The sequence below is a fragment of the Cibotium barometz genome, chromosome 2 (genome assembly GCF_041138505.1).
Source record: "Cibotium barometz isolate CiBa-2024 chromosome 2, ASM4113850v1, whole genome shotgun sequence".
Lineage (NCBI taxonomy): Eukaryota > Viridiplantae > Streptophyta > Polypodiopsida > Cyatheales > Cibotiaceae > Cibotium > Cibotium barometz.
The window spans coordinates 36,634,042-36,660,216 of NC_141047.1; the positions used below are offsets into that span (position 1 = coordinate 36,634,042).

Sequence of the window (26,175 nt, forward strand, 5' to 3'; positions counted from 1 at the left end):
GACCGCATGTCAATCACCCACATGACATGTCACGACCGCATGTCAAATGGATGATGCCACACATGTTGTATGCATTCATATACACACCACACCTACTTTGTGTATTGTTTCATGAAATCGACTCATCGAGCACATCATGGAAACGGTGCATGCATGAGGACAAGGGTGCATTTGAGAGACTAGGTGATGCTCCTCCAAAGCATATGTATAAAAGTCACACACGCGGGCATTGTGGTGGGTTGGTTAAGAAGAAGTCCTGGGGTCTCGAGGTGCAAGCCTAAAACGGCATGCAACACCTGTGCACGCTAAAAACACACGCGCAAAGAACGTCCAACTAGTGGGTGCATAATTTTGCTCCTCAAGGTAGAGAAGAATAAATTGCAACAGAGGGAGAGAGAGAGAGAGAGAGAGAGAGAGAGCGAGAAGGACATGCGTGCGGGAGCCGTACTACTACGTGCTCCTCTTGCTACTGGTGCACAAACACTCGGACACACAGACAAACGCCCTTTGTCTCACTTCCTTTTGCCTGCTGCACGTTGCACAAAGTCCAAAGAAAGCAAAAAAGCAACCCTGGCTACATGTAGCCTCTGTGTTTCTCGTTCATGGGTTCTTCTTGATCTAGTAAAAGCCTCTACACAGCAGTTGATGGGTTCCTCTCGGTCCAGAGAGAATAAAGCTTCTTGATGGCATAGCTGGAACTGGCTATGCCGTGGTTGTAGAGTAAAATCTTTAAAGTAGGCAAATAAAGGCATAATTTAGCTATTAGGGAAATTGAGCTGCTTCTTCATGGCTGCTCTCAGGAGCCCTAACTGGATGATGGACTTACTGCAATTGAGCTGAAATTGTGCTCTTTGACATCATAGCTGGTCTCAAAACCCACAGTTTCTCATCGGTTATGATGGGTTCTTCTCTGGTTAAACTTATTAGTGAAGTAAGCATTGTGGGCGATCGTCTTCAGAAAGTCTGGTGTTTATTATGGGCGATTAGCAGCAAACAGTACACCAAAGCTACTAGTGAGAGTTTGCAATTAAGCCTTGTGGCACGATAGCTGGTCATAGAATCCAGATTAGCAGATGGATTGCGATCTTGGTTGACACTATAGCGGCGATTAAGCAGTAAACAAGAATCGTACGGTCATAGGTAGCGCGAATTCGCTACAGGGGGAAGAAGATTTAGCAGTAAAAAAACCTTATTTTCAACTGACAGAAGGGAAATTGGAGCTTGTGGGCGCATTTGAGTATTGAAAAGCGGGTTCTGAGAAATTTGGGGGGAGCTTCTTTAACGCCATAGCTAAAGCTAGGGCTAGCTGCTACTGCGCCCACATCTTTTCTGAAGCAATTGCGTATTCCAATGTCAGAAACATTCATAACGTTTTTTGAAGACAAGGGGGAAACAGCCCCCTGTTTTGTGCTGAAGAAAGGAATCTCACTCCTCCTGTAAAATGTATGATATGGCCAACATGCTCTGTTTGTCCTCGTTTTGGGAGTTCGCACACTAGGCAGCTCCTTGTACCACACACACACCACTCTCACACACATACAGACACACACACGTTCTCTTCGTTTTACCACACACACAACTCACACACAAACATACACACATTCTCTTGGGAGCTCTCTGTGACCAAAAGTTTTCCATGTGGGTTCCCCCTTTTCTTCAACCTACCCCCTGTAATTTTTTTGCTTCAGCTGGTTTTTCATCTGAACCCGCCAATCATTCTGCCCACACCACAAGCTCCCCATGGCATGTGTGGTGAAGAATATATTCGCCTGTCAACCTTTACTTTGAAGTAAAAAAGCTCCATCAGAAAAACACAGCTCCACTACACCACATAAACCATCATGCAGCTCCAGACAGGCCTCCATTACTCCTCGACTGATATCAGGTATATGCTTCTCTATCATCATTGATCATAAGGATGTGTGTGTTTCTGATAGTGGGTTTCCCAGCTTTTGCTTTAAGGCATAGCTTAGTTCCACAGCGTTGGCGGCTTACTCACTACTTTCTTCTTCACACCTTGGCAGGCAGTCGGAAGTTGGTGATACTGGCTCGGAAGTGGCCTCTTCATGGTGGCATGCTTCCAACAGGGTAAATCCTTGCCCCCAGGAGCCATTTCCTGTGGTAAGATGATGCATTATTTGATCAAAAAATCTGAGAATGTGCATAATTGGGGCAATGCCTGACACTGGGAATGAAATAAATCTAGAGGACTAGGAGCTTAGACCCTTCAGGGGTTTATTGTTGAGTTTTCATGGTGTGCATGTGCATTTGCACATGATGTGAGGGTGTTGGTGAAATAACTGCATCTTTTTCCTATATTGGGGTGTGCATCTGCATGTGCACATGATGTGAGGGTTTTGGAAAAATAACTGCATTTGTTTCCCTTCAATAACATGCATTGGGTTTGCTTTGATGTCCTATGCAGACGAATGCTGCTCCTCTTTTCCAGAAGGTTGCTTCTGAAGAAAGCTGGTATATGCCCGTGAACGGTCGTGATACGTGTGGGCTTGATTTAAAGGATATCCTGTATGCTTGTGGATCAACCTCAAGATCTTTTTCTTCTTTGTTGTCGTCGTCATCATCAATACTGCACCCCAAGCAAGCTTACATGCAGTCTCTCTTGTTAGGGGCTCCAACTTCTATCAATTCTAATGTGAAGCAGTTAGATCATACTGCAGGGTTGAGTATGGTTGATGCTGCAGCCCATGTTAATGGTGCCTTTATGCCATCTTTGAAAGGTATGGAGAATAGGGGGTTAAACTTCTTTGTTGAGGACAGGAACAGGTTTTTGGAGCAAGTAGTTGATGACACGAACATACAAGGCCAGTTTGCAGGTAATGTAGGTAATGTAGGATGTGCAGATCTGACTAAGCTGGCCGTTAATTTTGGTGAAGTCAGTGAATTGGGTGGACACCCGGGTTTGAATGCACAAACCAACAGTGAAGCCTCTCTCAAGTATTTGACTGAATCAGGGAATGTTGCATTCAATAGTACTAGGGGCTCATCTTTAGATGCTTTCAGTTTTGGTTCTTGGCCACTTGTTGGTGAAAATAATCCAATAATGAAGTCTCAAGTAATGTCTACAGAACTCCCAGAGGGATTCTTTGGCAGTCAGGAGGTCCCATTCACTCCGTCTGTGGCCAGTATTGTCAGCCGGCAGAGCGACATTTCACAGCAAAACTGGAGGCCAAAGGCACTTGAGTGCTTCATAGAAGGAGACATAATTGATTATGTTAGCAGCAGTATGGTGAAAAGTGGGGCTGCTGGTTCGGCATGTCTATCTTCTGGCTTGCCATCCCACCATCGAGTATTCGGGCCAAACGCCCCCCTGATGGCAGGCGGAGTGTCCTTGTATAGAAAGCTGGCATCTCAGATTGCCACGTCTGAGTTGTCTGCCGTGACTGATACCGAGGAAAATCAGAGGGCGTCACTAGCCCCCATGCCAAAGGATTTGTTTTCTAATGAGATCTCCAATGTGCCCGAGAAGGAAAGGGGTTCATTCCTCAAAGCAGAAGGCTCGCAGTTTCTGCAAGAGGCGAAGAGTGGCCAGTTGTGCAAAGCAAACATAGAAACACTCAGTCACAATTCTGAGTTTGAGATTGATAAAGAAGAAGAAGATAATTTGGATGAAATGGGAGACGGCAATGCCATGATACATGATGGGGATGATGGTTTAGGGCTTGATGAGCTAATCCAAGTGCAGGCAAGTACGGTATCTGCTGAAGCAGGGAAGGGTAAGAAGGGCCTACCTGCTAAGAATCTTCATGCAGAGCGAAGGAGACGGAAAAAGCTGAATGAACGCCTTTACCTTCTTCGATCAGTGGTGCCTAAGATCTCCAAGGTGCATCTTCCGTGCTTCAAAAATTTAGCATCAAGTGGTGATGGCTAGTCAATTATGCATGTCAAGTAAGAGGGTTTTAGGTAAATTATGGCCAGATAGATTTACATACATGTGTGTGCACACGTATGTGCACGTGTGAACCTGTATAGTAAGGGCTTTTTACACAACAGCCTGTAGAACACAGACGGGCGGGCTATGTACAGTCTTGATTGCCTGTCCATGAGAAACAACTTCCACCTTGTCATCAGATCCTCTGACAGCAGGGCTGGGGGTAGGTTATATGTGTAAGCCTTAAGGGCCCAAGCCTGCATCACCTGTTATCTGTTGATGTAGGACTTGGAAAACTAAAATTAATATGGATTGCTGCAGATGGATAGGGCTTCAATCCTTGGTGATGCTATTGATTACCTGAAAGATCTACTGCAACAGATCAATGAACTTCAGATGGAGCTTAAGTCACCACTGAGTGCTGATTCGACTTTACTTCCTTGCATTCCCATTATTGCGATGGGTACATCACCCAGCACAGGTGCTTGTGTCAAAGAAGAGTTCTCTACATTGATGGAGGGCCCAGAAGGGCCGCCTCCTAAGGTGTGTTGTATGCTTTCTCTTTTCATGGCTGGATTTGTATCTTTCTTTGTGTCCTTTGAAGTCAAATGCTGCTGGCCTCCCAATAATCTGTCATGCTGAGTCGGCTGGTGAGTGATGCAGTGTAAACAGCCTACACAGAAATGGAGAACCTGTACCACGAATAGCATTTAGAATGCCATCTGCAGGAACCTCATAGAACATGTGGGGGCTATGGATGCCCATTTGATTTACTGCTCATTTTTGACCGGCTGTTTGGCCATGCTGTACGCCCCTGCCCATGGCTGTCCACCAAAAACTTGCCCAATTGCCTGCTCTTGATAGCAATGCTGCTGCATACTGCTGTCCAGCGCTCCTCCTGCAGGTGCACAAGGTGTTCATTGCATAATTTGATGGGTAAGGAACTTTCTTGAGGTTGACCTCCTGGAAGAAGGCCACACACAATGAGTTATGATGAAAGTGCTCTGCTTTGCATATCTGGATCAACAATCTCCAACCTGTTTTTCATTGTTTGCAAGTATGATAATTTTCCAGTGGACACAAGCTTTGGAATCCAGTGGAAAGTGTCATCAAGCCTGAATCGAGGTAGTTGGTTTCAAATCAGTCTTTGGAGTTGTCCTGTATATGGCCGTCAAGGATGGGGTCATCCGAGGGGGATCAGGGCCGTCCAATCAGCAGGCCTTATTTTTCAGAAATCCAATCCTGGGCACCTGCATGTAGCCATCAAACTCATTAAATTCTGCAGTGCTGAGTGGTCAGAATCCGCTGCAGTCGCCTGTCATTATCAGAGGCAGAATCTGAGATGTCGAAATCTGGTCCATCTGCCTGTCTCCATCTCATCAGGAATCGATTCTGCAGAGGCTGATGTGGCCTACACTGATTTCTTCTTCTCTCACTCCCCCCATCCTTGATGGCCGGGAAAGGCCATCGGTCATCCTTTCCCAGGAGGAAGATGGGTCGTGCCAGCTCTCCATCTTCCTCCTGGGAAAGGCCTCCCGAAGGCCTTTCCCTACTCCTTGAGAAGTGCCAGCAAGAAGAAATAACCAAGCTGTCGTAAGAAGCATGTGACTGCGAACAGATTATATAGGGGTGCCAATTTCCTTGTAGGAGTGATGTTTATATGCACCTGACAACCTCATTATCTGGTATATGTTTTGTTTGGAATACAATTAAAGCCTATCCAGACATGCCGCTCACTGTTAAAGGTCCAAAATTCAGCATGTCCACCCCAGTTGATGTTAGCACCTGCAGCAAGATAAAAGATGCCCAATGCAGCTCTAAAACTGTAGAGTGTCCCGTGTGAAGCCTCCAAGAAGGTTGCAGTGTCATCAGCAAATTTGATGTCCATGATCTCATTTCCCCTTCAATTAAAAAAGATAGAGATTAGTAATGCCAACATCTGGGAAAGGGGGCATCCCAGTCATACTGATTTAGACATCTAGAGGCCCTCACTCTGATTACCCCTCAATATGCACTGTGGTCTAAAGGGTCAAATCATTGTCCCTTGAGGAGTTGCCTTTAGGCAAAGCAAAAATAGTGCTTTCAAGCGCGACTGAAGTAGAGGGTGCAACGAGGGCTGATGTGTCTCCACTGTTACAAGATGAGAGACCAAACTTCATTTCCTGTGCTGAGCTCAATCTCTAGCTGCTGATTAGTGCCCTGCAGTATGGGAGGGATGCAAAATATAGTGGCAGATGCTCACAAATTTGTGGAGACATTGCCTTGTTCTCTCGTATCAGATGATCCTGATATCCTGTGGCAGATCCAGACTGAAGATGTAAAGGTGTGTCAAGACACGTGGATAGATCATCAGGGGGAGTCTCCTCCACACTTCCAAGGGAATGTCATGCACATCAATCCCAGACAAGAATGCATGGGTCTTGACTACTTAGACACCTAAGAGATTAGGGTTATGGTTTGGCAAGAGTGCTGGCAATTTTTGACCGGAGCCTTTGAATAAAGGTGAAGTTGAGGGCTGCACAAAGCTAGATCAACTGTCTGTAAGGCTTTTGTTGAGCAAAGCATCTATGGACATTAGTGAAAGAAGAAAAGTATCATGGATATGGGCACGTGAACCGAGGCCATACACTTCTACTTCTATGCTGGTTTTGAAACTGCAATGGCTGTTGTACTCACAGCTCTATGCTGGTTTTCTATGGAGGAAATACCATTTTAGAGCGCATTGATTCTTCATAATCCTTTTGATAAGATAATTCTTCTTAAGTCTGGCTTCATTTCAGGTGGAGGTGGACACGAGAGAAGGTGGGGCTTTAAATATACACATGGTTTGCTCCAAGCAACCAGGTTTGCTGCTTGCAACAGTGAAAAAGCTAGATGAGCTTGGCCTTGATATTCAACAAGCTGTAGTCAGTTGCTTCAATGGGTTCGCTCTAGATGTGTTCCGGGCAGAGGTACAATCACATAATTGGTTTTTTCCTAAGGTTTTGACATAAGGTTCAACATAACTGGTCCTTTTCTAAGGTTTTGCCTTGTTAGATTTGAATTCCGATGCATTTATAGGGTGCTTCTTTATTCTAGCAATGCTTAATCTTGCAAGGCTGATTCCTCTGGTGGTGCTTTCAGCAACCTTCAGAAAAGGATGTTGAGCCTGAGGACATCAAGACGGCTCTTCTGCAGACTGTAGGATGCAAACAATACATGCTATGAAATGGCTGGATTGACTCAAACAGTCTTTGCAAACACCGATTTTTCATAGGGTTGTGTATATGGGACAAGCCACTTCTAATACTAATTGCAAAAACTTGGAGACTAAAAAATGCAGCTTGAGTTTGGTGTATATAAAAGCTGGTGATGGCTTTTTTTTCCCTGGAACATTTACTGGTGTGGGCTTGTGTGCAATTAATAATTTGTTAATGATTTTTGTTGAATCTAGTAATCAAACTGTTTAGATGAATTAGCGAGCTTGTGATTGCCATTGGGGTGGAGGTGTTATCCACATGAGTACACTCCTTAATACTAGAATCTGCATTGCATCCAGTCTCCTTTCCATTTTTTTTTTGAGGTCGATGCGGGTGGAATTGTGACTACAGAACAAGATAATCAAAATAATGGATCTAGCCACCACGATACCGAGTTGACTGCGAGCTGATTAGTGCTTAAATGTGATTAGTGATGCGAAGAGGGTTGATCATGACAAGAAAAATGAGTGCCTGCTGCTAATCACAACGCTAATCAGGGAATTTTGAGTAGTTCACCAGCAGTGCGGTAGAGCAATTGGTGAAGCGTGTGTCTGTTTCGGTAAGGTCTGATGATGGAGTCTTACTTCCAGCTCTCATCCGTAAGACACTCCTTGGTACAAATAAAAATCTCGCATTACAATATAAAAATAAAAAATTGAGTAGTTCGTTTGTGACCAGATTAGGGTTTTCATCAAACCGAATTACCCTACGACCCGGGCCCTATGTGTGAAATCACAACTAGCTCAGGGGGTGCTCACATGGATCCTTGCTATCATCCTCTGATCCTACTTGCAAACCTTGGCTCCAATTTTAATGCATTTCATATTGGGTTGGGCTTGTACATAGGGACCATCCATATCTACACAAGTAGCAAAGCAAACTGTTTTCATGAGGGAGTGGGATTATCTCATCGACCCCCACGTGACTCTTGACACCTTTGTACCCCCTGTTAGTTGAGATCAACCTACATTTTGGGATGAGGATTTTTTGTTCTTGCTTCTAGCCATGATTTTGTATGATCTATTTGTACTTGGTAGAAGTCTCCTTTCCTCAAAATAAAGTCTAGTGAACTTAGGGACTCAATCACATTGACAATTTTAATTGGCAATCCATAAATGCTACACAACTTCTCAACAAATGATTGAGCAAGCTAGAGAGCTGAGATTTTCTCTTTGGTAGGAACAACACTAAAAACTCATAATGTCAATGCATAGTTCTAAACAAGTCTTATAGACATCATCCTCAAATATCCTAACATGATGGTAGCTCATTCTTAGACCAATCTAGTATCTTGCTTTGCAAAGTTGATCAATGAGATCATCTACCCTTGCTAATAAAGGATATTTATTATTAGTTTATAAACTTATTGAGACCCCTGTAATCTACACACATTATTTTCATCTTATCTTTCTTTCTTGTCCACCAAGCAATTCGCTAGGCCTAGCTTCTATTGAAACTATGGATCGAGCTCTCCTAAACAACTTCCTAATAACAAGACATTCACATAATTATAAACTAATCTTACACTAATGATAATACTAATCTAAGGTGGATAAAAATGAACAATACTCATGGTGATGAGTGTGTGCTAATTAAGTTTAGACTCAAGTTCAGTTAGGTTATAAGATGGAAACTTGTACTCATAAAAAGACGTGCGATACTGTGCTTGTATTCCAATGCTTGAAAATGGTCCCTTTTATATGAGGAGAGTACAACTTAGCTTTTCTCTTGCATGTGGGATAATTCTCACTTGGTGATATGGCTACTCACACTCACTCCATATTTTCCTTATGCTCTTTGGCTTTGGCACCACATTTCTCAACACCCTCCCTTGTTGCCAAATTTTTGGGCTACTCAAGGTGGTTGGATGTCGGTTACAAAGTCTTCTTTGACCTTTTACTTTCTACATTCCCCTATATGCTGTGAGCAACTTTGGCCCATGTGCTACTTTGGCACTTCCCCCCTTTGATGGTGACGTGACCTATCTTTGAGGCCTAGAGGCCATCTCTAAGAGTAGGGTTACAAATTTTGGCTATTTTTTCTAGCTTGGCTACATCATTGGTGCCAGAGGGGGTAGGTACAAGTACTTTTTGTAGGAAGTAGGCATTTTTTACAACATATTTTTGTTTAAGAAATGGGTAGTGAGATGATTTTTTAATGCGGGACTTTTGCAGCTCCTCTTTCTTCTTCATTGTTGCTTTCATTTTTGTTGCAACTTATGCTTTGTTTGTGTACACTTACGCTTGCATACTCATTTGGTTGCAGCGTTTTTACCAAGGTTGTACTCTTCTCTTTCACACAAACATATGTTAGCATGCTCATTTGGTCACTTTTACATTGTATTTTTGACTTGTAGCTTGGGTAGGGTATCCACTCATTTAGAGAAATGCACTCTTTCATCATCTTACATAAAACCCTCATGAATGCCTGCTCATATTGGCGGCTTACAAATTTTTGTTTGACAGTATTTTGATGATGACACTGTTGATGGAGTTCATGATTTTGATGAAGATTTCAAGGCCCAAGTTGATGAATACCATGTCAATACAAAACAAAATGTTAGAAATGTATGATATTTTTCTTGCTATTTTTCCTTGCATGTGAACTGCCTCTTGTAAGAGGATAAGGTTTATTTTGTTTTATTATTTTATTTTATTTTTTTGAACCTTAGAATTTTTTCACCTTATCTTCTGGTCAAAGACAGCCTGGCAGTATGATGACCATCTCTCTCTCTCTCTCTCTCTCTCTCTCTCTCTCTCTCTTCGTCCATGGGCTGCTTGCTGTGCTTTAGCTTTTCGACGTTGATTGAGAACCCTCCTTTGCCTCTGAGAATGCGCACGATACCAGGTGGCTTCTTGTAACCCCAGCAGCACACACTCAACAGGAAGCGCATTACGTCCAACTTCTTCTTCCACCGCCATAGCTCTTCCAGGTGCTTGTAAGCCCCCATGGATTTGGTGGCTGCTCTGCTTGACCGCAACACTTCTATTCGCTCGTTTCTGCTAGCCGCCTTTTGCTCTTCTGAATTTTGCTAAGCTTTAGAGTCAGTTTGCTTGCAACTTTTATGGAGGCCTATCTAAACACACCAAAGAATATGACATTCTTCTTCACAAAGACTTTCAATAAATTTTAAGAGGGAAACACCATTAGGAATTTTTTGGACCCAAAAAGGGCCTCCTAAGGATTCCTAATTTTAAGGGATTAGAGCTTAAAAAGCTGGGCTCTTAAGGCTATGATGATCCCTATTTTTTGCCTTGCCACATCAGCCATACCCCCCTAGTTTCACTTTTTAAAGGGAATATTCTCATACTCTCTCTCTTACTTTTTGAATTTTTTATCTTCACTCTCTACAAATTGAATCTTTCTTATCAGTTTGAAATCTCCTTTCTCATTAACTCCCACCATATCTCCCTTCCACATCAGCAAAACATTCTCGTATTTAGGTGGGTCCCAAAAAGCGAAATTTTTTTATTTTTTATTTTTTTACATTTTGAGAAAACACCACCCAACAATATGTATGATGAAAATAATTTTTTCCCTCCAAAAAGCTTGTAATTCAAGGGTCACGTCAGAAGCCTGTTCAGGAGCCAGTACATCCATAATTAACTATCAGGTCCCCACAACCCCATAAACATAACTAACTGTCAAGAACCACTACATCCATGAGATCCCGAAATTGTGGGGACCCCAAAAATTATTATTTTTAATTTTTCTCATAAACGTAATTTATTGATGAAAAACTCCATGTTAGTATATTTGTACATCAAAAATATCATTTTCTACTTAGAAAAATGGATTTGTGTTAAACCTCCAACAACAAAGTTTTAACAGTCTCTCTCACTCACTCCCTCTCTCTCTCTCTCTCTCTCTCTCTCTCTCTCTCCCCCCCCCTATGAGGATCTCTCTGCTTTAGCTTCTTCCTCTGCTTAGCTATGGAGCCTTTGCAAGCTGTGTGTGTAGCCCCTTGTGAAGCTAGAAAACGGAAGATTGATTTACACATTCGTATTCCTGAAGAGTATGGCAGCTCTAAAAAAACCCATCCTACTGATGCACAATCTGTCCAAGCTCGTAGGATAGCTAAGGAGAAAAATTTAGATCTTTGGGTTGATGGGTATCTCTATCTAGTTGACCCTCCATTAAGAGCAAACCCTCCTTTCCGCAATTTATCATCTTTTATGCAATTTGTTGGTGAAGGAGAGCTTGGCTTGTTAGGATACTGTAGAAGATTGACTACAAGTGGAGCTTGGCAAACCCATATTCTCCAATCTCAATTGCAAGCATCACAATTCAGCCTTTTACAATGTCAAGAAGGACTTAAAACATCATCAGATAAAATGAAAGAGATCCTCGCAGAGAATGTGGAGAAGGATGCAAAGATTCAAAGGCTAGAGGAACTTATTAAACGACTCAAAGCAACGCCAAATGGTGCTCCGTGAACGCAAAAAGACATTGGCTGGTATAGAATCTCTTGCGTTTAAAGGTGGAGCACGAAAGAAAAGGATTCGTACAACAAAGTAACATAAACTTTCAGTGATTTAAAAAAAATAGTCATGATTTATGTTCTGCCAAGAATTTTCTGCAAGAGGTGTGTGGTTCTAATGAAGAGGGATGGAAGGATTTGGTCAAAGACATTCTGAATACCAAGGATATTCTCTCAATTATCTGACCCTCATCATCCTAAAATACACCAAGCTATTGTCAGCAATGTAGTGAGCGAGATTACCACCTCGATAGATTCTTCATTAATTCAACATGCTTGTGATGCGGTTGGAATCAGCATGAAAGGGTACCAAGCAATCCGTCAGGTTGTAAAAGATGTATTTCTAAGACAAGGAATCACTGGCACTTTATTTCCTACACTCAAGGTGATTCACAATGTCAAGCGTATCAATAATGATGATGTGCAACAAGCTATAGGACAGTTTTATCACGTTGAGGGCACACTAACATTAGACACAGGGTCGAGCAGAAAGAAAATCAAGACAACAAGTACAGAATTTCACTATGATGTTTACAATAACATCTTTGTTCATATTGAGAGACTACAACAAGCTATGGTGAAGTTCTATGGTCTTTCACCAGAAGGTGAGAACTTGCAATTGCTACTATTCATGTTTTTCAGTAGAAAATAAAGACGATTATTTTATTTTGAATATTGTAAATTACCATTTATTTACAGTTTTGGGGAGCACACTTTCATTTGTGCTCAAGCTAGATGAGTGCCAAATTGTGTAAGGTCGGAAGCTAGAACGTATGAGCATTACGAGCACACTTTCATTTGTGCTCAAGCTAGATGAGTGCCAAATTGTGAAAGGTCGGAAGCTAGAACGTATGAGCATTACGCTCATGAATGAGGCCATGATCTATGCATGGGAAAAGACGACCAAACCAAGTTTTAGTATGCAATCTGAGAAAGAGGTCTGGTGGCTTGGTGCATTCGAGGTACCAAAGGAGACACATGAGGTATTGACATGGATGTTTGAAAGGACTCCTTGGATAACAGATGTAATCAAAAAGCAAATTGATGCGGTCAAGTTTTAGATGTAGAAAACATAGGAAAGTTCAAGGTGGATTGGCATCTTGGGGGAGATTTGAAGACAATTAAATGCATGATGGGTTGTGCTCAAGGCGCGACATCAAGGTGGCCTTGTCCATACTGCAATGCTCAGATTGATATTCCTAGGCAGATATCCCTAGATAAAAGATGTAATCAAAAAGCAAATTGATGTGGTCAACTTTTAGATGTAGAAAACATAGGAAAGTTCAAGGTGGATTGGCATCTTGGGGGAGATTTGAAGGCAATTAAATGCATGATGGGTTGTGCTCAAGGTACGACATCAAGATGGCCTTGTCCATACTGCAATGCTCAGATTGATATTCCTAGGCAGAAAAAGGCAAATGGAAAAGGTATACTGAAGGTTGGTTCTGTTGGGAAGGATGCCTCGAAAGGTCCCAACAATAAAGGGAAGAAGCAACAAGAAGATGCAGTAGATCCAACTGATGGTGAAGATGAGGAACAACCAAAGATGGGTGGAAGGTGTCATGTCTCGTGATATGCTAGGAGAACCAAATAGGAATTCAAATTGGAGCCCCATCATTAATTTTCCACTAAGGAATATTCACTTTTGCACACTTCATGCATTCATGAGAATCTTTGATCGATTGCTTAAGTGCCATATTGATTATGCATTCACAATGCCTACACAAGAGAGGAAAGTTGCAGCCCTTGGTAAATTAGAGTATCTTTTGAATTCTCTGGGCTTCCATGGCGGAAACGTGAAAATTGAAGTGAATAAGCAGGCCTTTGGTATGTCATACGAGGTTGCTCAAAAGGTCTCCATGACTGGATCGAAGGCAAGGAGATTTTTGGAGAAGCCAGTAAACATAGAGGATTCAAAGAAGACTTGGGGACTCTGGAGAGACATGTGTGCAATCACCACAAATGTAGATTGTCCAATGCCAGCTCTTGTAAATATGTGCAAACAGCTTTCAATAACATGGTTCGCATTATGAATCAAAGTAGCACAACTGCCCAAGAACGAGCATCATTCCAACAACATATCATAGAATTCACCAAAAGTGTGCTAGGTGCTTGGGGAGAAAGTAAAGTAACACACTATATGGTAAGTTGTACAGTAAAAAAATAAAGTGGTTTTTTAACCTTGACTTTTTCTAATTAAATTCTATTGTCATGTGTACAGCACATAGTTTATGCGCATGGTGTGTTTTTCATGAACAAGTATGGATCGCTCGACATGTGGAGTACCCAAGGGATGGAGAAATCACATTATAAAGCAAGAGGGGTTTATTTCAAAAATACAAGACATGGAGGTGGAGCTTCTGCAGGAGAAACACGTACAAACTATCTACAAGAGATGTTCAATTGGTTTTATCGCACAACCTTTGGAAGGGTATTGGTTAGGGAGCGGGCATAACAATCTAAGCTTGCGCAAGAGGCACGCAAGGCTGCAAAAAGTCATGCTCGGCTTGAATGGTTGCAGACCAATGCTCCCCATAGGCATGGTGCTTGGCGTACATGAATGAGGAGACAAGGGAGGCATTGGGTTGTTGTGCACGCACCAGCATAAATCTAGATGTAATAAGGCTAAGAAAATAAGTTTAGTTAGGTTTTTTTTCCCTTTAAAAAAACTATTAATAGTTCCTTCTCTCACTTCATTTGCATTTCAATTTTTTAGAGAGCTTAAGCTCAAGATCTACGTAGACACCCACGTAAGGACACCAGCACATCACCACATTAGCATAGTCGTACATGGATATGGCACGCAGCACCAAGAACACCACCATGCCTTCACAAAACACAGTGCAAGGCACCCAACGACCACATACTACGACACCACGGAAGAGAGTGACCCCTTGGATTCTAGGACATGCCCAATGGGATCACTAGAGTCCACCAACCCTCCTCCCACAGCAACACTAGCGCACACACATGTAGGCCCTTCTAGTGGGAGCAAGCATGTGAAGAAGACCCCACAATGCAGCCACCCTAGAGATCAAGACAGAGAGGCCGATGATGAGCAGTTCGACTGGGTTGGTGAAAACATTCCTACATTGCGCAGTACCATAGGTGGCAAGACCCTACTACCAGGACAGGGTCCCCTACCTACCCGGGAGGAACTTGATACACAGGTACCACAACAACAGGAGGAGGAGGAGGATTCAGACTATGAGAGAGACTAAGAGGAGGTTCCTGCAAGTGCGCGCACGTGTAGAAAGGTCAAGCTCTTTAAGCCAAGGAAGTCCCAACCTCGCCAACGCACTAACACAACACAGAGAGCTCCAAGGAGAGGGATGCGCCAAGGGCATAGGGCTCTACAAGAAATCAAGTTTTATCATAGGAACAATGAGTTGCTGATAAGAAGAGCCCCTTTTGCTGGCACAGTGAAGGAGATTCTCCAATGATATAGAACAGAGTTCCGTGTGCTAAAGCATCGCAAGAAGCCTCCGAGGCTTACCTTGTTGGGCTTTTTAAAGACACCAACCTCTTTGCAATACATGCAAAGAGGATTACCATATCTGCCAAGGACATGCAACTAGCTCGGTGCATTCGCGGCGAGCGAGACACGATCTAGAGATCTTACATGTTAACCTTTTTTTTAAAGCAACTCTTTTGTTTCAAACCCCCCTTTGTAACAAGCCTATCTGGCTTTCATTTGTAACCTTCTAATAATTAAAATTTTAAGTTTCTCTTACAATGTCTCGGTGTCATCATGTTTGTTTAACATGGAGTGTCTATCATGTGCTAGTTTGTCACCCAAGGCATCAGAAATGCTCCTGGAGGACTGAGGAAGCTGTGCCAGAACATTGCGAATTTGGCCTCTGCAGCAACGGCGATGTAGGCTCAAAATATCTGCAGAGACATAAGAAAATGGAGAATCATAAGAAAATTTGAAACAAAAAATCCAATATTAGCATGTTGTTAAAGCTATGTTTATGTTACACTGACAATTTGAAGGAAAGCTTGGTCGTTGGCCTTGAATGTACAGGTCTCCAAGGGTATACACATGTTGCACTATGGCAACCAATCCTTCCTTCTTAGTATGCTTGAAGCCTTGTAGCCGCCCCTTCCAATGATGTAGCATATTCCCCAGTTGACGCACTCGCTCGATGTGGTCCCTTAGAGCTTGGCTGCATGTAGACCCAAGCCCCAACCCTGAATCTTGTTGGAGCCCAAACTCCATTCTCATCTCTTGTGTTATGCAGAACAAGCTCTTCCACCTTCTCCCTAGGTCTTCTCACATTACTGGAAGAGGCCATGGTGGTAAGAAAAGAGAAGAAGGGAAAAGAAAAGCTTGTTTTACAACAGAGGAGTGAAAAGGAGAGAAAGTTCAGGGTTTTCAATGTAGCAATGGAAAGCTTAAAAGAGGGTTAGAGTTTGAGAATAGGCTTCCTGAACAACCTAGAGTAGACTAAAGAGGGACAGAGTTTCTGTATAGCAGTGGAGAGGGAGGGAGCTTGAGAGAGAGAGGGAGATTGAGAGGGAGGGAGCTTGAGAAGGAGGGAGAGCTTGAGAGGGATGGAGTTTCTACAGCAATGGAGAGCTTAGAAAAGGAAGAAAGAGGGAGAGGGAGCTTGAGAGACTGAGGGAGCTTGACAAGGAGGGAGAGCTTGAGAGGTATAGAGTTTCTCCAGCAATGGAGAGCTTAGAAGAGGAAGAAAGAGATTCAAAATGAGCTTTCCAAACCTAGAGTATGTTGGGGAGAAGTTTGAGAGGGAAAACACACTTTTGGGAAAAAAAATAAATTTTTTTAATTTTTAGGGTTTTAAATCTGTGTGATTCTAGGTGGGGGACCTCTAAGTTTGGGCCCAAGAGGTAGGGGGACAAGAGTAGTAACTAGACCCCATTAGCAAACCAAAACCTAGGCCCCCTAGGGTCAAAGAAGTCAAAAATGTGCACCCAGCCCTCTTCCTATTGGTCCATTCCTAATCAGAAGTGGCCCTCTTTGGGTCCAAAAAATTCCTAATGCATATGACTAACATCACACATTATAATTGAATGATCAATCAAATAAATCAATATTTACATTGGAACTCGTGTGGAAAAACCACTCTTTGCCAAGCAAATCATCTATATTGTCAAGGTATAAAATACTTCCTTCTCATAGTCCTAAATCGTCAAAGTGAGGCAGGGAACCTCGGACACACCTTATGCCATGTTCACAACGTATTAATGGTCATTGGGCACCATCAAGATACAAAGTATCTAGATGGTCATTGGGCACCATCAAGATACAAAGTATCTAGATAAGAGAGTGTAAATATATTTTTAAGTATCTATATAGGAAAGTGTCAATAAAATTGTACATACTTCCATCATCAAATAAAACATACATATGGGTTTCCATGACTCCACTCTTATCACTCAAAGTAGGTCATCAACAAATAAAACATACATAAAGGATCCCATTACTTCACTCTTATCACTCAAAGTAGGTCTCATCTACAAATAATACATACACATGGTTTCCCACCACTCTCAACACTCAAAGTAAGTCATGAAGACCTACAACCCCCCCCCCATGTTGAGATCATGTTTGGACAATTTGTATTATTGCAAATATAGACATTAATTCTAGAAATAAAGAGATTACCTAGAGATCAGGCAATGGATAATAACCAATTTCACCACCACCAAGTCTCTTGTTCCATGGACAATCATAAGCAATATGGCCAGGTTTATTATGTTTAAAACATGACCCTAGGCCTTATTGGCCAGAGAAAAATCAGTTGGAGGTCTTTTGCTAGTAGACCTTGTAGTTTGATAGCTCTTTTTATTTTTTATATTCTTTTTCCATTCACTTTATTGTCCAAAAGAGCCAACAATGTAGCATATATTCTTGTAAAGTGGATAGCATCCTTTGTAGATTTAGATCGTGTTTTGTGTCACTTTATTTTGATAATCCTTGGGGGGGTGCTTGTAAGAAGAAAAGGTGAACAAAACGATTAAAGAACCAACTCATGAATAAAACCCTCAAAAGTCCTTTTGCCCAACTAAATGATCTGAACACAACGTGAGTCTATAGCCTCATCTAGCTCTCTCATAAAAGCATCCATGAAAAACTCCTTAAAGGTTGCCGAGGTCCTCAAAGTATCGGCTTTGTCTTTGAGGTGTTGCCATCAAGCAAAGGCTTGACCCTGAATGAACATATCTATTGCTATTTTTTGCTGTTCCTAGATACTATGAGATTCCCACCTCTCCTAGCTAGCCAATCTGATAAATATTCTAGCTACCTTTGCTTCCTCTTCCTAGAATATAATTTTAGAGTAAATGGAGAATAGGTGGCTAATGAGGTAGTTGACACAACCTTTGGTGTAGTCTATGTTACTCACTCAGAGCAACCCCGGCCTATTGATTTTGCAATTGTTGAAAGAGAGCTTTCAACTATGCTTGTACATAGGGTTATGCTAAGATTAGTATTTCATGACCCTTACGCTCCAACATACAATATATTAACCTCATGCATGCCCTTAACCTTTAACATATGTTGATTTTAAAGCAATGAAGTATAGTTAAAGGGTTAAATGAAATGTATTGATTTCTTTTTGCAAAACAGAGAATTTTTTTGGCTGTTTTCTTGTGGGTTTCCAACGAAAAGAAAGCTTTTTTCTTAAATTTCATTTTTTTTGAGAAAACCCAAATATGTCATGTCATTCTCAAAACATGTGGGCTAGCTAGGTAGAATTCAACTTAACTCATAAGCATAGAAGCATGTAAAACTTAACTCATAAGCATAGAAGCATGTAAAACTAAACTCAACCCATACACGTGAAGGCTTGACATAAGCCAAGGACCAAAAATGATTCCATGTGTTTCCCAATGGAAGGGACAACACATGATTAACCATTCTTCATGAATTTTTGAAAAGTGAATTGTACCCTCCCAAGGTACCATGTATAAACTTCTCACATAGTAGCAATTTAGATGTCCCACTCATGAATCACATGCAACAGTAAGGTGAATTGTATCCTCCCAAAAGTATGGGACAACCTTAAACCAAAGGGATCCATAAGGGCATGTCCTCACCCACGAGAGCCTACAGCCTCAATATTTTATTGCTTCCAAACTCTAGTACCCATGGTACTTAGTCTAAGGCTCTTCCAAGGCAAATATTCATGGGTTTTTCTTTTCACACATGAGAAAAGGCAAAATATAGTAGTAGTACAGTTAAGACAATATTAGAGAGTTTGGGAAATTCCGGATTCCCACTTTGTAAAGATTCACAAATGGGGAGCATGGTAAACCTTATCAATCTTTTGTCAAAACTCCCTCATGTGACATATCGTTGGAAAGCTTTTGACGTGTAGGCTTTAAATATACAATCTCTGACAAATTTGGAGTTAGTGTGCTCAAGATAGTAAGTATATTTAAAAGTGCCACTATTTGGAATTCCCAAATTAGAGCCATCCACATAGAAACTTACCTTTTCAAAATTTAAACCAGTGATGTGACGTTATACCAAATAAATAGTTGAAGCATAAGGATTTCAAACCCTTTCATACTCTTTTTAATACTTTCACTAAACCTTTCTCTCGGACGTTTTGCTAAGCTTTTCTTTCTCTTTAGAAAAACAACATGATTTCTCCTTCTCAACGTTTCGAGCTACTACAGACACTCTCTAAGTTTGACCTCTCTCTCAATGTTAAATAACAAAAGGAATCCATGTAAACCACACACACTAATCCTTTTATGTAGCTACAACCAATAATTACACATTGGCTACATGAGAAAACTCCAATATGCATGTAACCACACATAGCAATCCTTTTATGTATCTACATGCAATAATTATACACTAATCCTTTTACGTAGATCTACAACCAACAATTACACACTAATCCTTTTATGTATCTACAACCAACAATTATATATTGGATACATGATAGAACTCTAGTATCAATACTTATGGATCAAGCTTTAACTTTCTAGAGTGAAAATGAGCTTGTGTACCAAATGAAACATCCCAAGCAAGATTTTCACTTAATTGGATGTGTCCACCCAAGATCCACACACATAAGCATAGCATCATCCCAAGATCCACAAACATATGCATATCCATGAAAATATGCATATCCATGAAGCGATTCAAGTACCTATAATCCATGGTCAATGATGTATCAACATAACCAATAGGACAATCCACACGCGCAAGGCATGCATGTCCTATACCATGTATCCCTCAGTTCTCAAGAGTATCACTGATGATGCTAGCAGGTGCGCTGGGCTAACGAGAGTAGGTGGGTCCTTGGGTGGCCCCAAGCCTAGGACCCACCTACAGCTAGTGGAGAGGGCCCTCTCCCAAGGTGAGAATCCCACGATAATGAGCACAGCCCAAGTTAATCTATAGCATAATCCTGTTATACATTGAGTAATTAACTATCCGGCTGTCGTCAAAACACTGGACATAAAACTATCGCCACCAAATTATCGTTGCATCGCCACCCAAAATAACAGAATGCCCGAACTGCCTCTTCTAGACGACTTCACCACCTTGAAAAGAGAGATCATGTTCCTGTGTGAGTGCTGCCGATCATCAGTGTACTGATATTCAGAGGTTGATATTGATAGGTGATCTGTTGCAATAATCCTAGCATGATCGTGTACTGATTTTCAGAGGTGATCTGTTGCAATAATCCTAGCATTATCGTGTACTGATATTCAGAGGGATCTGAACATGTCTTTCTGTTTTGCTGCTCTGATCCTAACAAGCCAGACAACGAGAAAACTGTGTGTGTGTGCGCGCGCGCGCGCGCGCGCAACAATCTGGATAAGTCACTGCGCCAACCCTTCTACAGAGAGTTTCAGCCATTCGCTTTTGCCAAGAGATCCTTGCCACTGGCTTGCTCACAGGACCACACCCTTGACTCGAAAGCAAAGCTCTTGTATCCTTTGAACAAGATGATGGTACAAGAACTGCGCAAGCAAACGGAGCAGTAGAATGTCATACAGTGGCTTTGTTTGACCTAGCCACTCATGGCAAAGTGTTCTTGAAATTACTCCTCTAAGTGTGTGCCTAGCACCAGCTCAAATTTACAAAGAGAAAAATATTTACAAGACAAAAAAAAGGGGGGGGGGCATTATGAGCTTTAACCAATGCCATCTCCTCTTGCCTCACCATCATTATAAAAGGATGCAGATATGCACATCTTCAAGCCATTAATTAATAGGGAAGTGTCTTCCTTTACAATATTAAGATCTTTCCTAGGACCCTTGAGGAAAACATGGAACATTTAGAGAGGTTGCTAAAGAAGAATGAGATGCTCTATATCAACAAGAAGTTGAGCTTTCTTCCTAGGGTAGTTTTCTTATGTACATGCTATTGATAGGGCCTAATAGTAAGTGAGATTTTTGATAGAACATCAGCCAAAAGCAAGGTAGGATCAAAACGTACGTACGGATCCAATCCGTACCGTACATCCGTATGTACGGGGATCCGTATGTACGGATCGATCCGTTAGTTTTTTTTTTGGCCGCGGCGTGCCTGCGTCTTGTGTCTGTGTCTTGACTCTGGAGGCCATACGACCTCAACCTTCCGGTAAGGACTAGCCGCCATGCTCTCTCCTCTGTACAGTCGCACTCTCTCTCTCTCTTCGCTACTGTCGCTGCCGCCTTCTCCCTGGGCCGCCCCTTGCTCACCGCCGCCTCAGTTTCCCTCTGCCCTCACCGCCCCTGTTCGCTTCACGCCTCTGTGTGTAGCCCCCTCTCTGTTCGCCACTGGCGCCCAGTACGGCTGGCAATATAACTCACCCACCCTTGCCCAGGCCCCCAAGGCAGCAACATAAGGATGATCGAATATGTACCTAGCAATGGGAATGTAATGGCAAATGCTTTCAACCAAAATGCTTTCAACCAAAAGGCTTTCACTCCAACTATCTTCTTAGTAGTAGCGGAGGGCAAGCTTCTAATTCATTGTTGGGACTTTAGTAGTGTAGTTCATGTGCTCTCACAATTTGTTAGACTATGGGATTTATGATGGTGGAGGGCTATACTTCGAAAGGTCAGTGTCTTTTTGTTGTTGCCATGGAAAAATTAGATACAAGTGCCTTTTCCAAAGTGTGTGTTTTTGAGGATGTGGCAATTTGGATAAATCAAACATTTGTAGGTATCTATTACTCCTCTTTACTTTTATAATTCCAATAAATATTGTTGCAAGAGCAACATAATTTTGTATAAGGTGGACATCAACAATGGATGGATGGAAAATCAAAATGTGGATATTTTAATTCTCACATGCACCAACAAAGCTTTTGATCATGTCAGTGAACAACTCATACATCAAAAAGTGCCACATGGTAAGACACCTAGTATGCTAATGCACTTAGAGATTTCTCATTCAGTAAGCATTATGGACTTTGTGTAAGAAAAGCCAACTTGTGCAAAATGATCACAAGGTAAAGAACTTGAGGTAACAAAGATGGAGAAATATTCTAAATTATGATTGCTAGCCAAAGTTATAAATTAATGGCATGTGCCCACCCGTGCACTCTAGTAAGGAGCTTTGATGCAATGAAGATATATTAAATCACATTGATCTCAATATGTGTAAGGAGGTTATCAAACTTGTCTATATAGAGTACTCAAGGTTGTTCATATTATAGGTTTGCCTAGCTGGTCTAGATCAGCCAAACTAACCATATCACCCAAGTGGGACTAAACAAGATACCTACGATCTTGGTGTAACTTCCAAACCCATCCAAGGTCATTTGGGCATCTCAATCAAGCCCTGTAACCCTATCTCAGAAAAATATTATACTAGACAAGATACCTACAATCTTGGCATAGTTTCCAAATCCATCCGAGGTTGTTTGGGCACCCTGTTTGGGCCATGCAATCCAAGAACTAAGTATCTTGGGAAGATCTTCTAACCAAGAGTACGGTCAATAGACCTACATGCACACTTATGTGCACTCTTGGGTAGGAAGATTCCCGAGAGTGCGGTCCATTGAGCCGCACTTATGTGCACTCTTGGGTAGGAAGATTCCCGAGAGTGCGGTCCATTGAGCCGCACTTATGTGCACTCTTATGTGCACTCTTGGGTAGGAAGATTCCCGAGAGTGCGGTCCATTGAGCCGCACCTGCACTTACGTATATCCTACTTGTTGTGGTACCAAGTCTACATAAACTATCTCCTAAAACATCCAACCATATATGGCCAACATCCCTAAACTAGGAATTGTGATTGATGGGCACCCGGGTGCTCATCAACACAAAAGAACTTCTCATATAGGGGGCCTTATAAAATGGAGCAACTTGTCACTTTCACATCATCACCTATAATAGTGATAATGACAGTGACAAATGACAAGGGTGGAGCATTGGTGATAATATCCACCCATAGGTGAACTATCTCTTCGGTCTAATGAAGATGCTACTTTAGCAGATCTCTCCCAAGAGCCTTTGTGAAGATATCCACATAATTCTTTATTTTCAAGTAGACCACCTTGACCTCTCCATTCATGTTCAAATTGTGCACAAAAGGCGATATTGTATCTCAATGTGCTTTGTGCAAGCGTGGAACACATCTTTGCAAATTGCCATTTGACTTTGATTGTTACACAACAACTCAATCGAATGTTCCTGTGCTACTTTCCCATGTTCCCCAAAATTATCCTCAACTAGATTACTTCGCATGAAGCAAAGTATGCTACCTTTGTACTTAGCCTCTTAGATAGAAGAAGGACCATTGTAGGCTCTTTCTTACTAATCTAGTAGGTAACTCTAGACCCAAGTTAAAAACATTATTCAAAAATGGATTTCTTGTTATCACACATGCCCACTTTGAGTCATAATCTCTAGTCAAGGTCCTACACAAGTTATAGGTGATGCCATCCTTAATTGTACTTCAAATGTTTGAATGTACTTTAACACCTATATTCTTGCATTCCAATGGTTCTCTTGGGGGCTTCTTTGAGATCCTAATCAACACACCAATTGTAACCAAGTGTGTGTATTGCATAAGAAGATCAAACTCCTCACTAACTTTGTGTACTCCTTCACATATAACAATCCGCATCCAAACGTTCTCGAATATGACATTGAAGTTTTCTTATCAGAGTAAGCCTATTGAGGAGCCAGTTGAGACATGAAGTTTTCTTATCAGAGTAAGCCTATTGAGGAGCTAGTTGAGACATCCTCTTTATTGTCTGAGTGTAACTACTGTTGAGTATATGCACTATTGTGTGTTTATTGCTACCTTGATCTAAAAAGTATCCTTCCCCCTTTGCGTACTTGCGTACTCTACATTACCATCTCCACAACTATCCGATTCTTATGCTCAACAACACCATTTTTCTAAGGAGTATCGGTAGTGGTCAAATGTCTTAATCCCATACTCCTTGTAGTATGTATTGAATTCACCTAATGTGCTCTCCATCCCAATCTGTTTGAAATTTCTTTAGCTTCTTTCATGTCTCATTCTTGACCAACTTATGCTATGATTTAAACTTTCCAAATGCGTATGCCTTTCTTATGTTATGATTTAAACTTTCCAAATGCATGTCTTTTTATCCCAAATAAAATGAACCCACATCTTCCTACTAAAGTCAATGATCGATAACAAAAGTTATAGAGAATCACCTAGTATAGTGGTAGGCATCTTACCATAAATATTAGTATATACAATCTTTAGAGGAGACTTAGCTCTATTACTACTCTCTTATAAAAAGCGTTATCAATGCTTCTTGCTTTCATACAAGCTTCACATGCATCTCACATCTTTGAAAATGCATTTTTGCATAGACCTCTCTTTGATAACTATTAATATCTCCAAATCCATTTCATCATTGTTACTTGACTCCTTTTTTGATGGCTTCAAGGAGGAGCTAAACTTCTACTACTTGCATTTTGCTTGCATGTGGCAAGGCTTGTTGTATTAGAAACATTTGATCACCATCTTCTTCTTCTTATTTCTAAAAAAAGAGGGGTTCCCTGAGTCCTTCCCCTTACCTTTCTTTGTGCATAGAGAAATCAAAATCACCACCATCTCTAGCCTTTTAATGCGTCTTATTCTCCTTCACGAGCATAGCACCAAACTCTTCAAAAATTAGAGCATTCTTCACTCGAGTGTTCAATGAGGTGACCAAGCCATCATACTTTTGGTGAAAGATCCTCATGCACCTTCTACATGTTGGATCTTCATTTGACTTGTTGATACCAATCGCTACCATGTGATCTTGCTAATCCTTAATCCGTGTAATGAACTACTCCATTAAAAAATTTATCTAAAGTCATTTGATTCTCAAGGTTTTGGATCCTTGTTTGATTTTTCATTTCATATTGGTTCCATAGAACGCCTCAATTGCTATGGTGAGTTATCGAAGAATTAGTGACACTAGTCTGAATGTCAAGCTGTCCATAGAAAAGGAATCACTAGGGATGATCTAATCGATCAAAAAATTCAGGCCTTATTTGTTAGGTAATGTTTTTAAATTTCATGTGGACCACAAAGCACTCTTGTGCCTAGTAAACAAACCAGACCTAGCAAGAAAGTTAGCTAAACATGGATGTTATTGTTACAAGAGTTTGAGTTCACCATCAACAAGCACACCCCAAGAAACAAACCTGCAGTGGGAAGATTTCCTATCCAGACTGGAGTCAAGAGAAACTTTAGATGGAGTGGAGGATGACTTCCCAGATGCTCACCTCTTCATCATAGATGAAGTCTGACCAAGCTAGTATGATGAGATGCTACAGCTCCTCTTTGACTTATCTTTTCATAAGTATATATCGAGGGATTAGAGGAAAAAGCTGACTATCTAGAGCGAGTCATTCATGGTGGTGGTAGGAAAATTGTACAAGATGGCATTGACTAGGTTCTAAGAAGGTGCATCCCCCAGAGCATAAATAGCAAGCTATGCTGGCAGAGGCACATCAAGTGATAAGTGGAGGTAACTTTTCTAGAGAGGTCACGGGATGAAAAGTGCAAGACTATGGTGGCCAATAGCATTGAAAGATGCCCACAAGTCCAAAAAGGAGTGTGAAATGTGCCAAAGGCTAGGGCAGAGGCACATCAAGTGATAAGTGGAGGTAACTTTTCTAGAGAGGTCACGGGATGAAAAGTGCAAGACTATGGTGGCTGATAGCATTGAAAGATGCCCACAAGTTCACAAAGGAGTGTGAAATGTGCCAAAGACTAGGGTAGCCAAACGATGCAAACAGAATGCCTCACTTCCACTTGAGCCATTCCAAAAGTGGGGTCTAGACTTTGTAGGCCCATTCAAGCTAGAGAATAGGGACTAGATACATACTGGTGGCTACATACTACTACATAAAGTGGGTAGAAGCTAAGGCTTTGAAATAATGTAAGGCATTATTAATGTGTAAAAGTTTCTGTATGAAACTATCTCATGACAAGATTCGGATTCCCAATAGATATAGTCCGCAATCAAGGGAGCCACTTCCTCAATGAAGTGATTAAGAAGCTGATAGAGCAACATATGATAATACATAAGAAATTAATAGTCTACTACCCGCCCGCAAGCAAATGGTCAGGCAGAATCCACCAACAGAATCCAAAAAGGAATTTTGGT

At 41.5% G+C, this 26,175-nt stretch overlaps 1 protein-coding gene across 2 annotated transcripts; it reads left to right on the plus strand.

Annotated features, from left to right (window-relative positions):
• Positions 1 to 232: 232 nt before the first annotated feature.
• On the plus strand, positions 233 to 7,314 carry LOC147641007 (uncharacterized). 2 transcript variants are annotated; one of them, XM_086817239.1, is made up of 6 exons: positions 233 to 1,885; positions 2,025 to 2,088; positions 2,426 to 3,841; positions 4,211 to 4,432; positions 6,670 to 6,840; positions 7,013 to 7,314. In XM_086817239.1, the coding sequence occupies exons 1-6, from the start codon at positions 1,842 to 1,844 to the stop codon at positions 7,094 to 7,096; spliced, it is 2,001 nt and encodes a 666-aa protein (XP_086673365.1). In that variant the 5' UTR covers positions 233 to 1,841; the 3' UTR covers positions 7,097 to 7,314. The 2 variants fall into 2 exon arrangements, with proteins under 2 accessions (XP_086673365.1, XP_086673356.1); XM_086817230.1 differs by having other exon boundaries at positions 249 to 1,885; positions 2,025 to 2,121.
• Positions 7,315 to 26,175: the final 18,861 nt, after the last annotated feature.

Excerpts from the sequence above, each read along its gene's own strand:
- LOC147641007 (XM_086817230.1), top strand. The coding sequence starts at position 1,842 with ATGCAGCTCCAGACAGGCCTCCATTACTCCTCGACTGATATCAG. Across the intron at positions 2,122-2,425 it reads CCCAGGAGCCATTTCCTGTG|ACGAATGCTGCTCCTCTTTT; the intron begins GTAAGATGATGC and ends TGTCCTATGCAG. Across the intron at positions 6,841-7,012 it reads TAGATGTGTTCCGGGCAGAG|CAACCTTCAGAAAAGGATGT; the intron begins GTACAATCACAT and ends TGGTGCTTTCAG.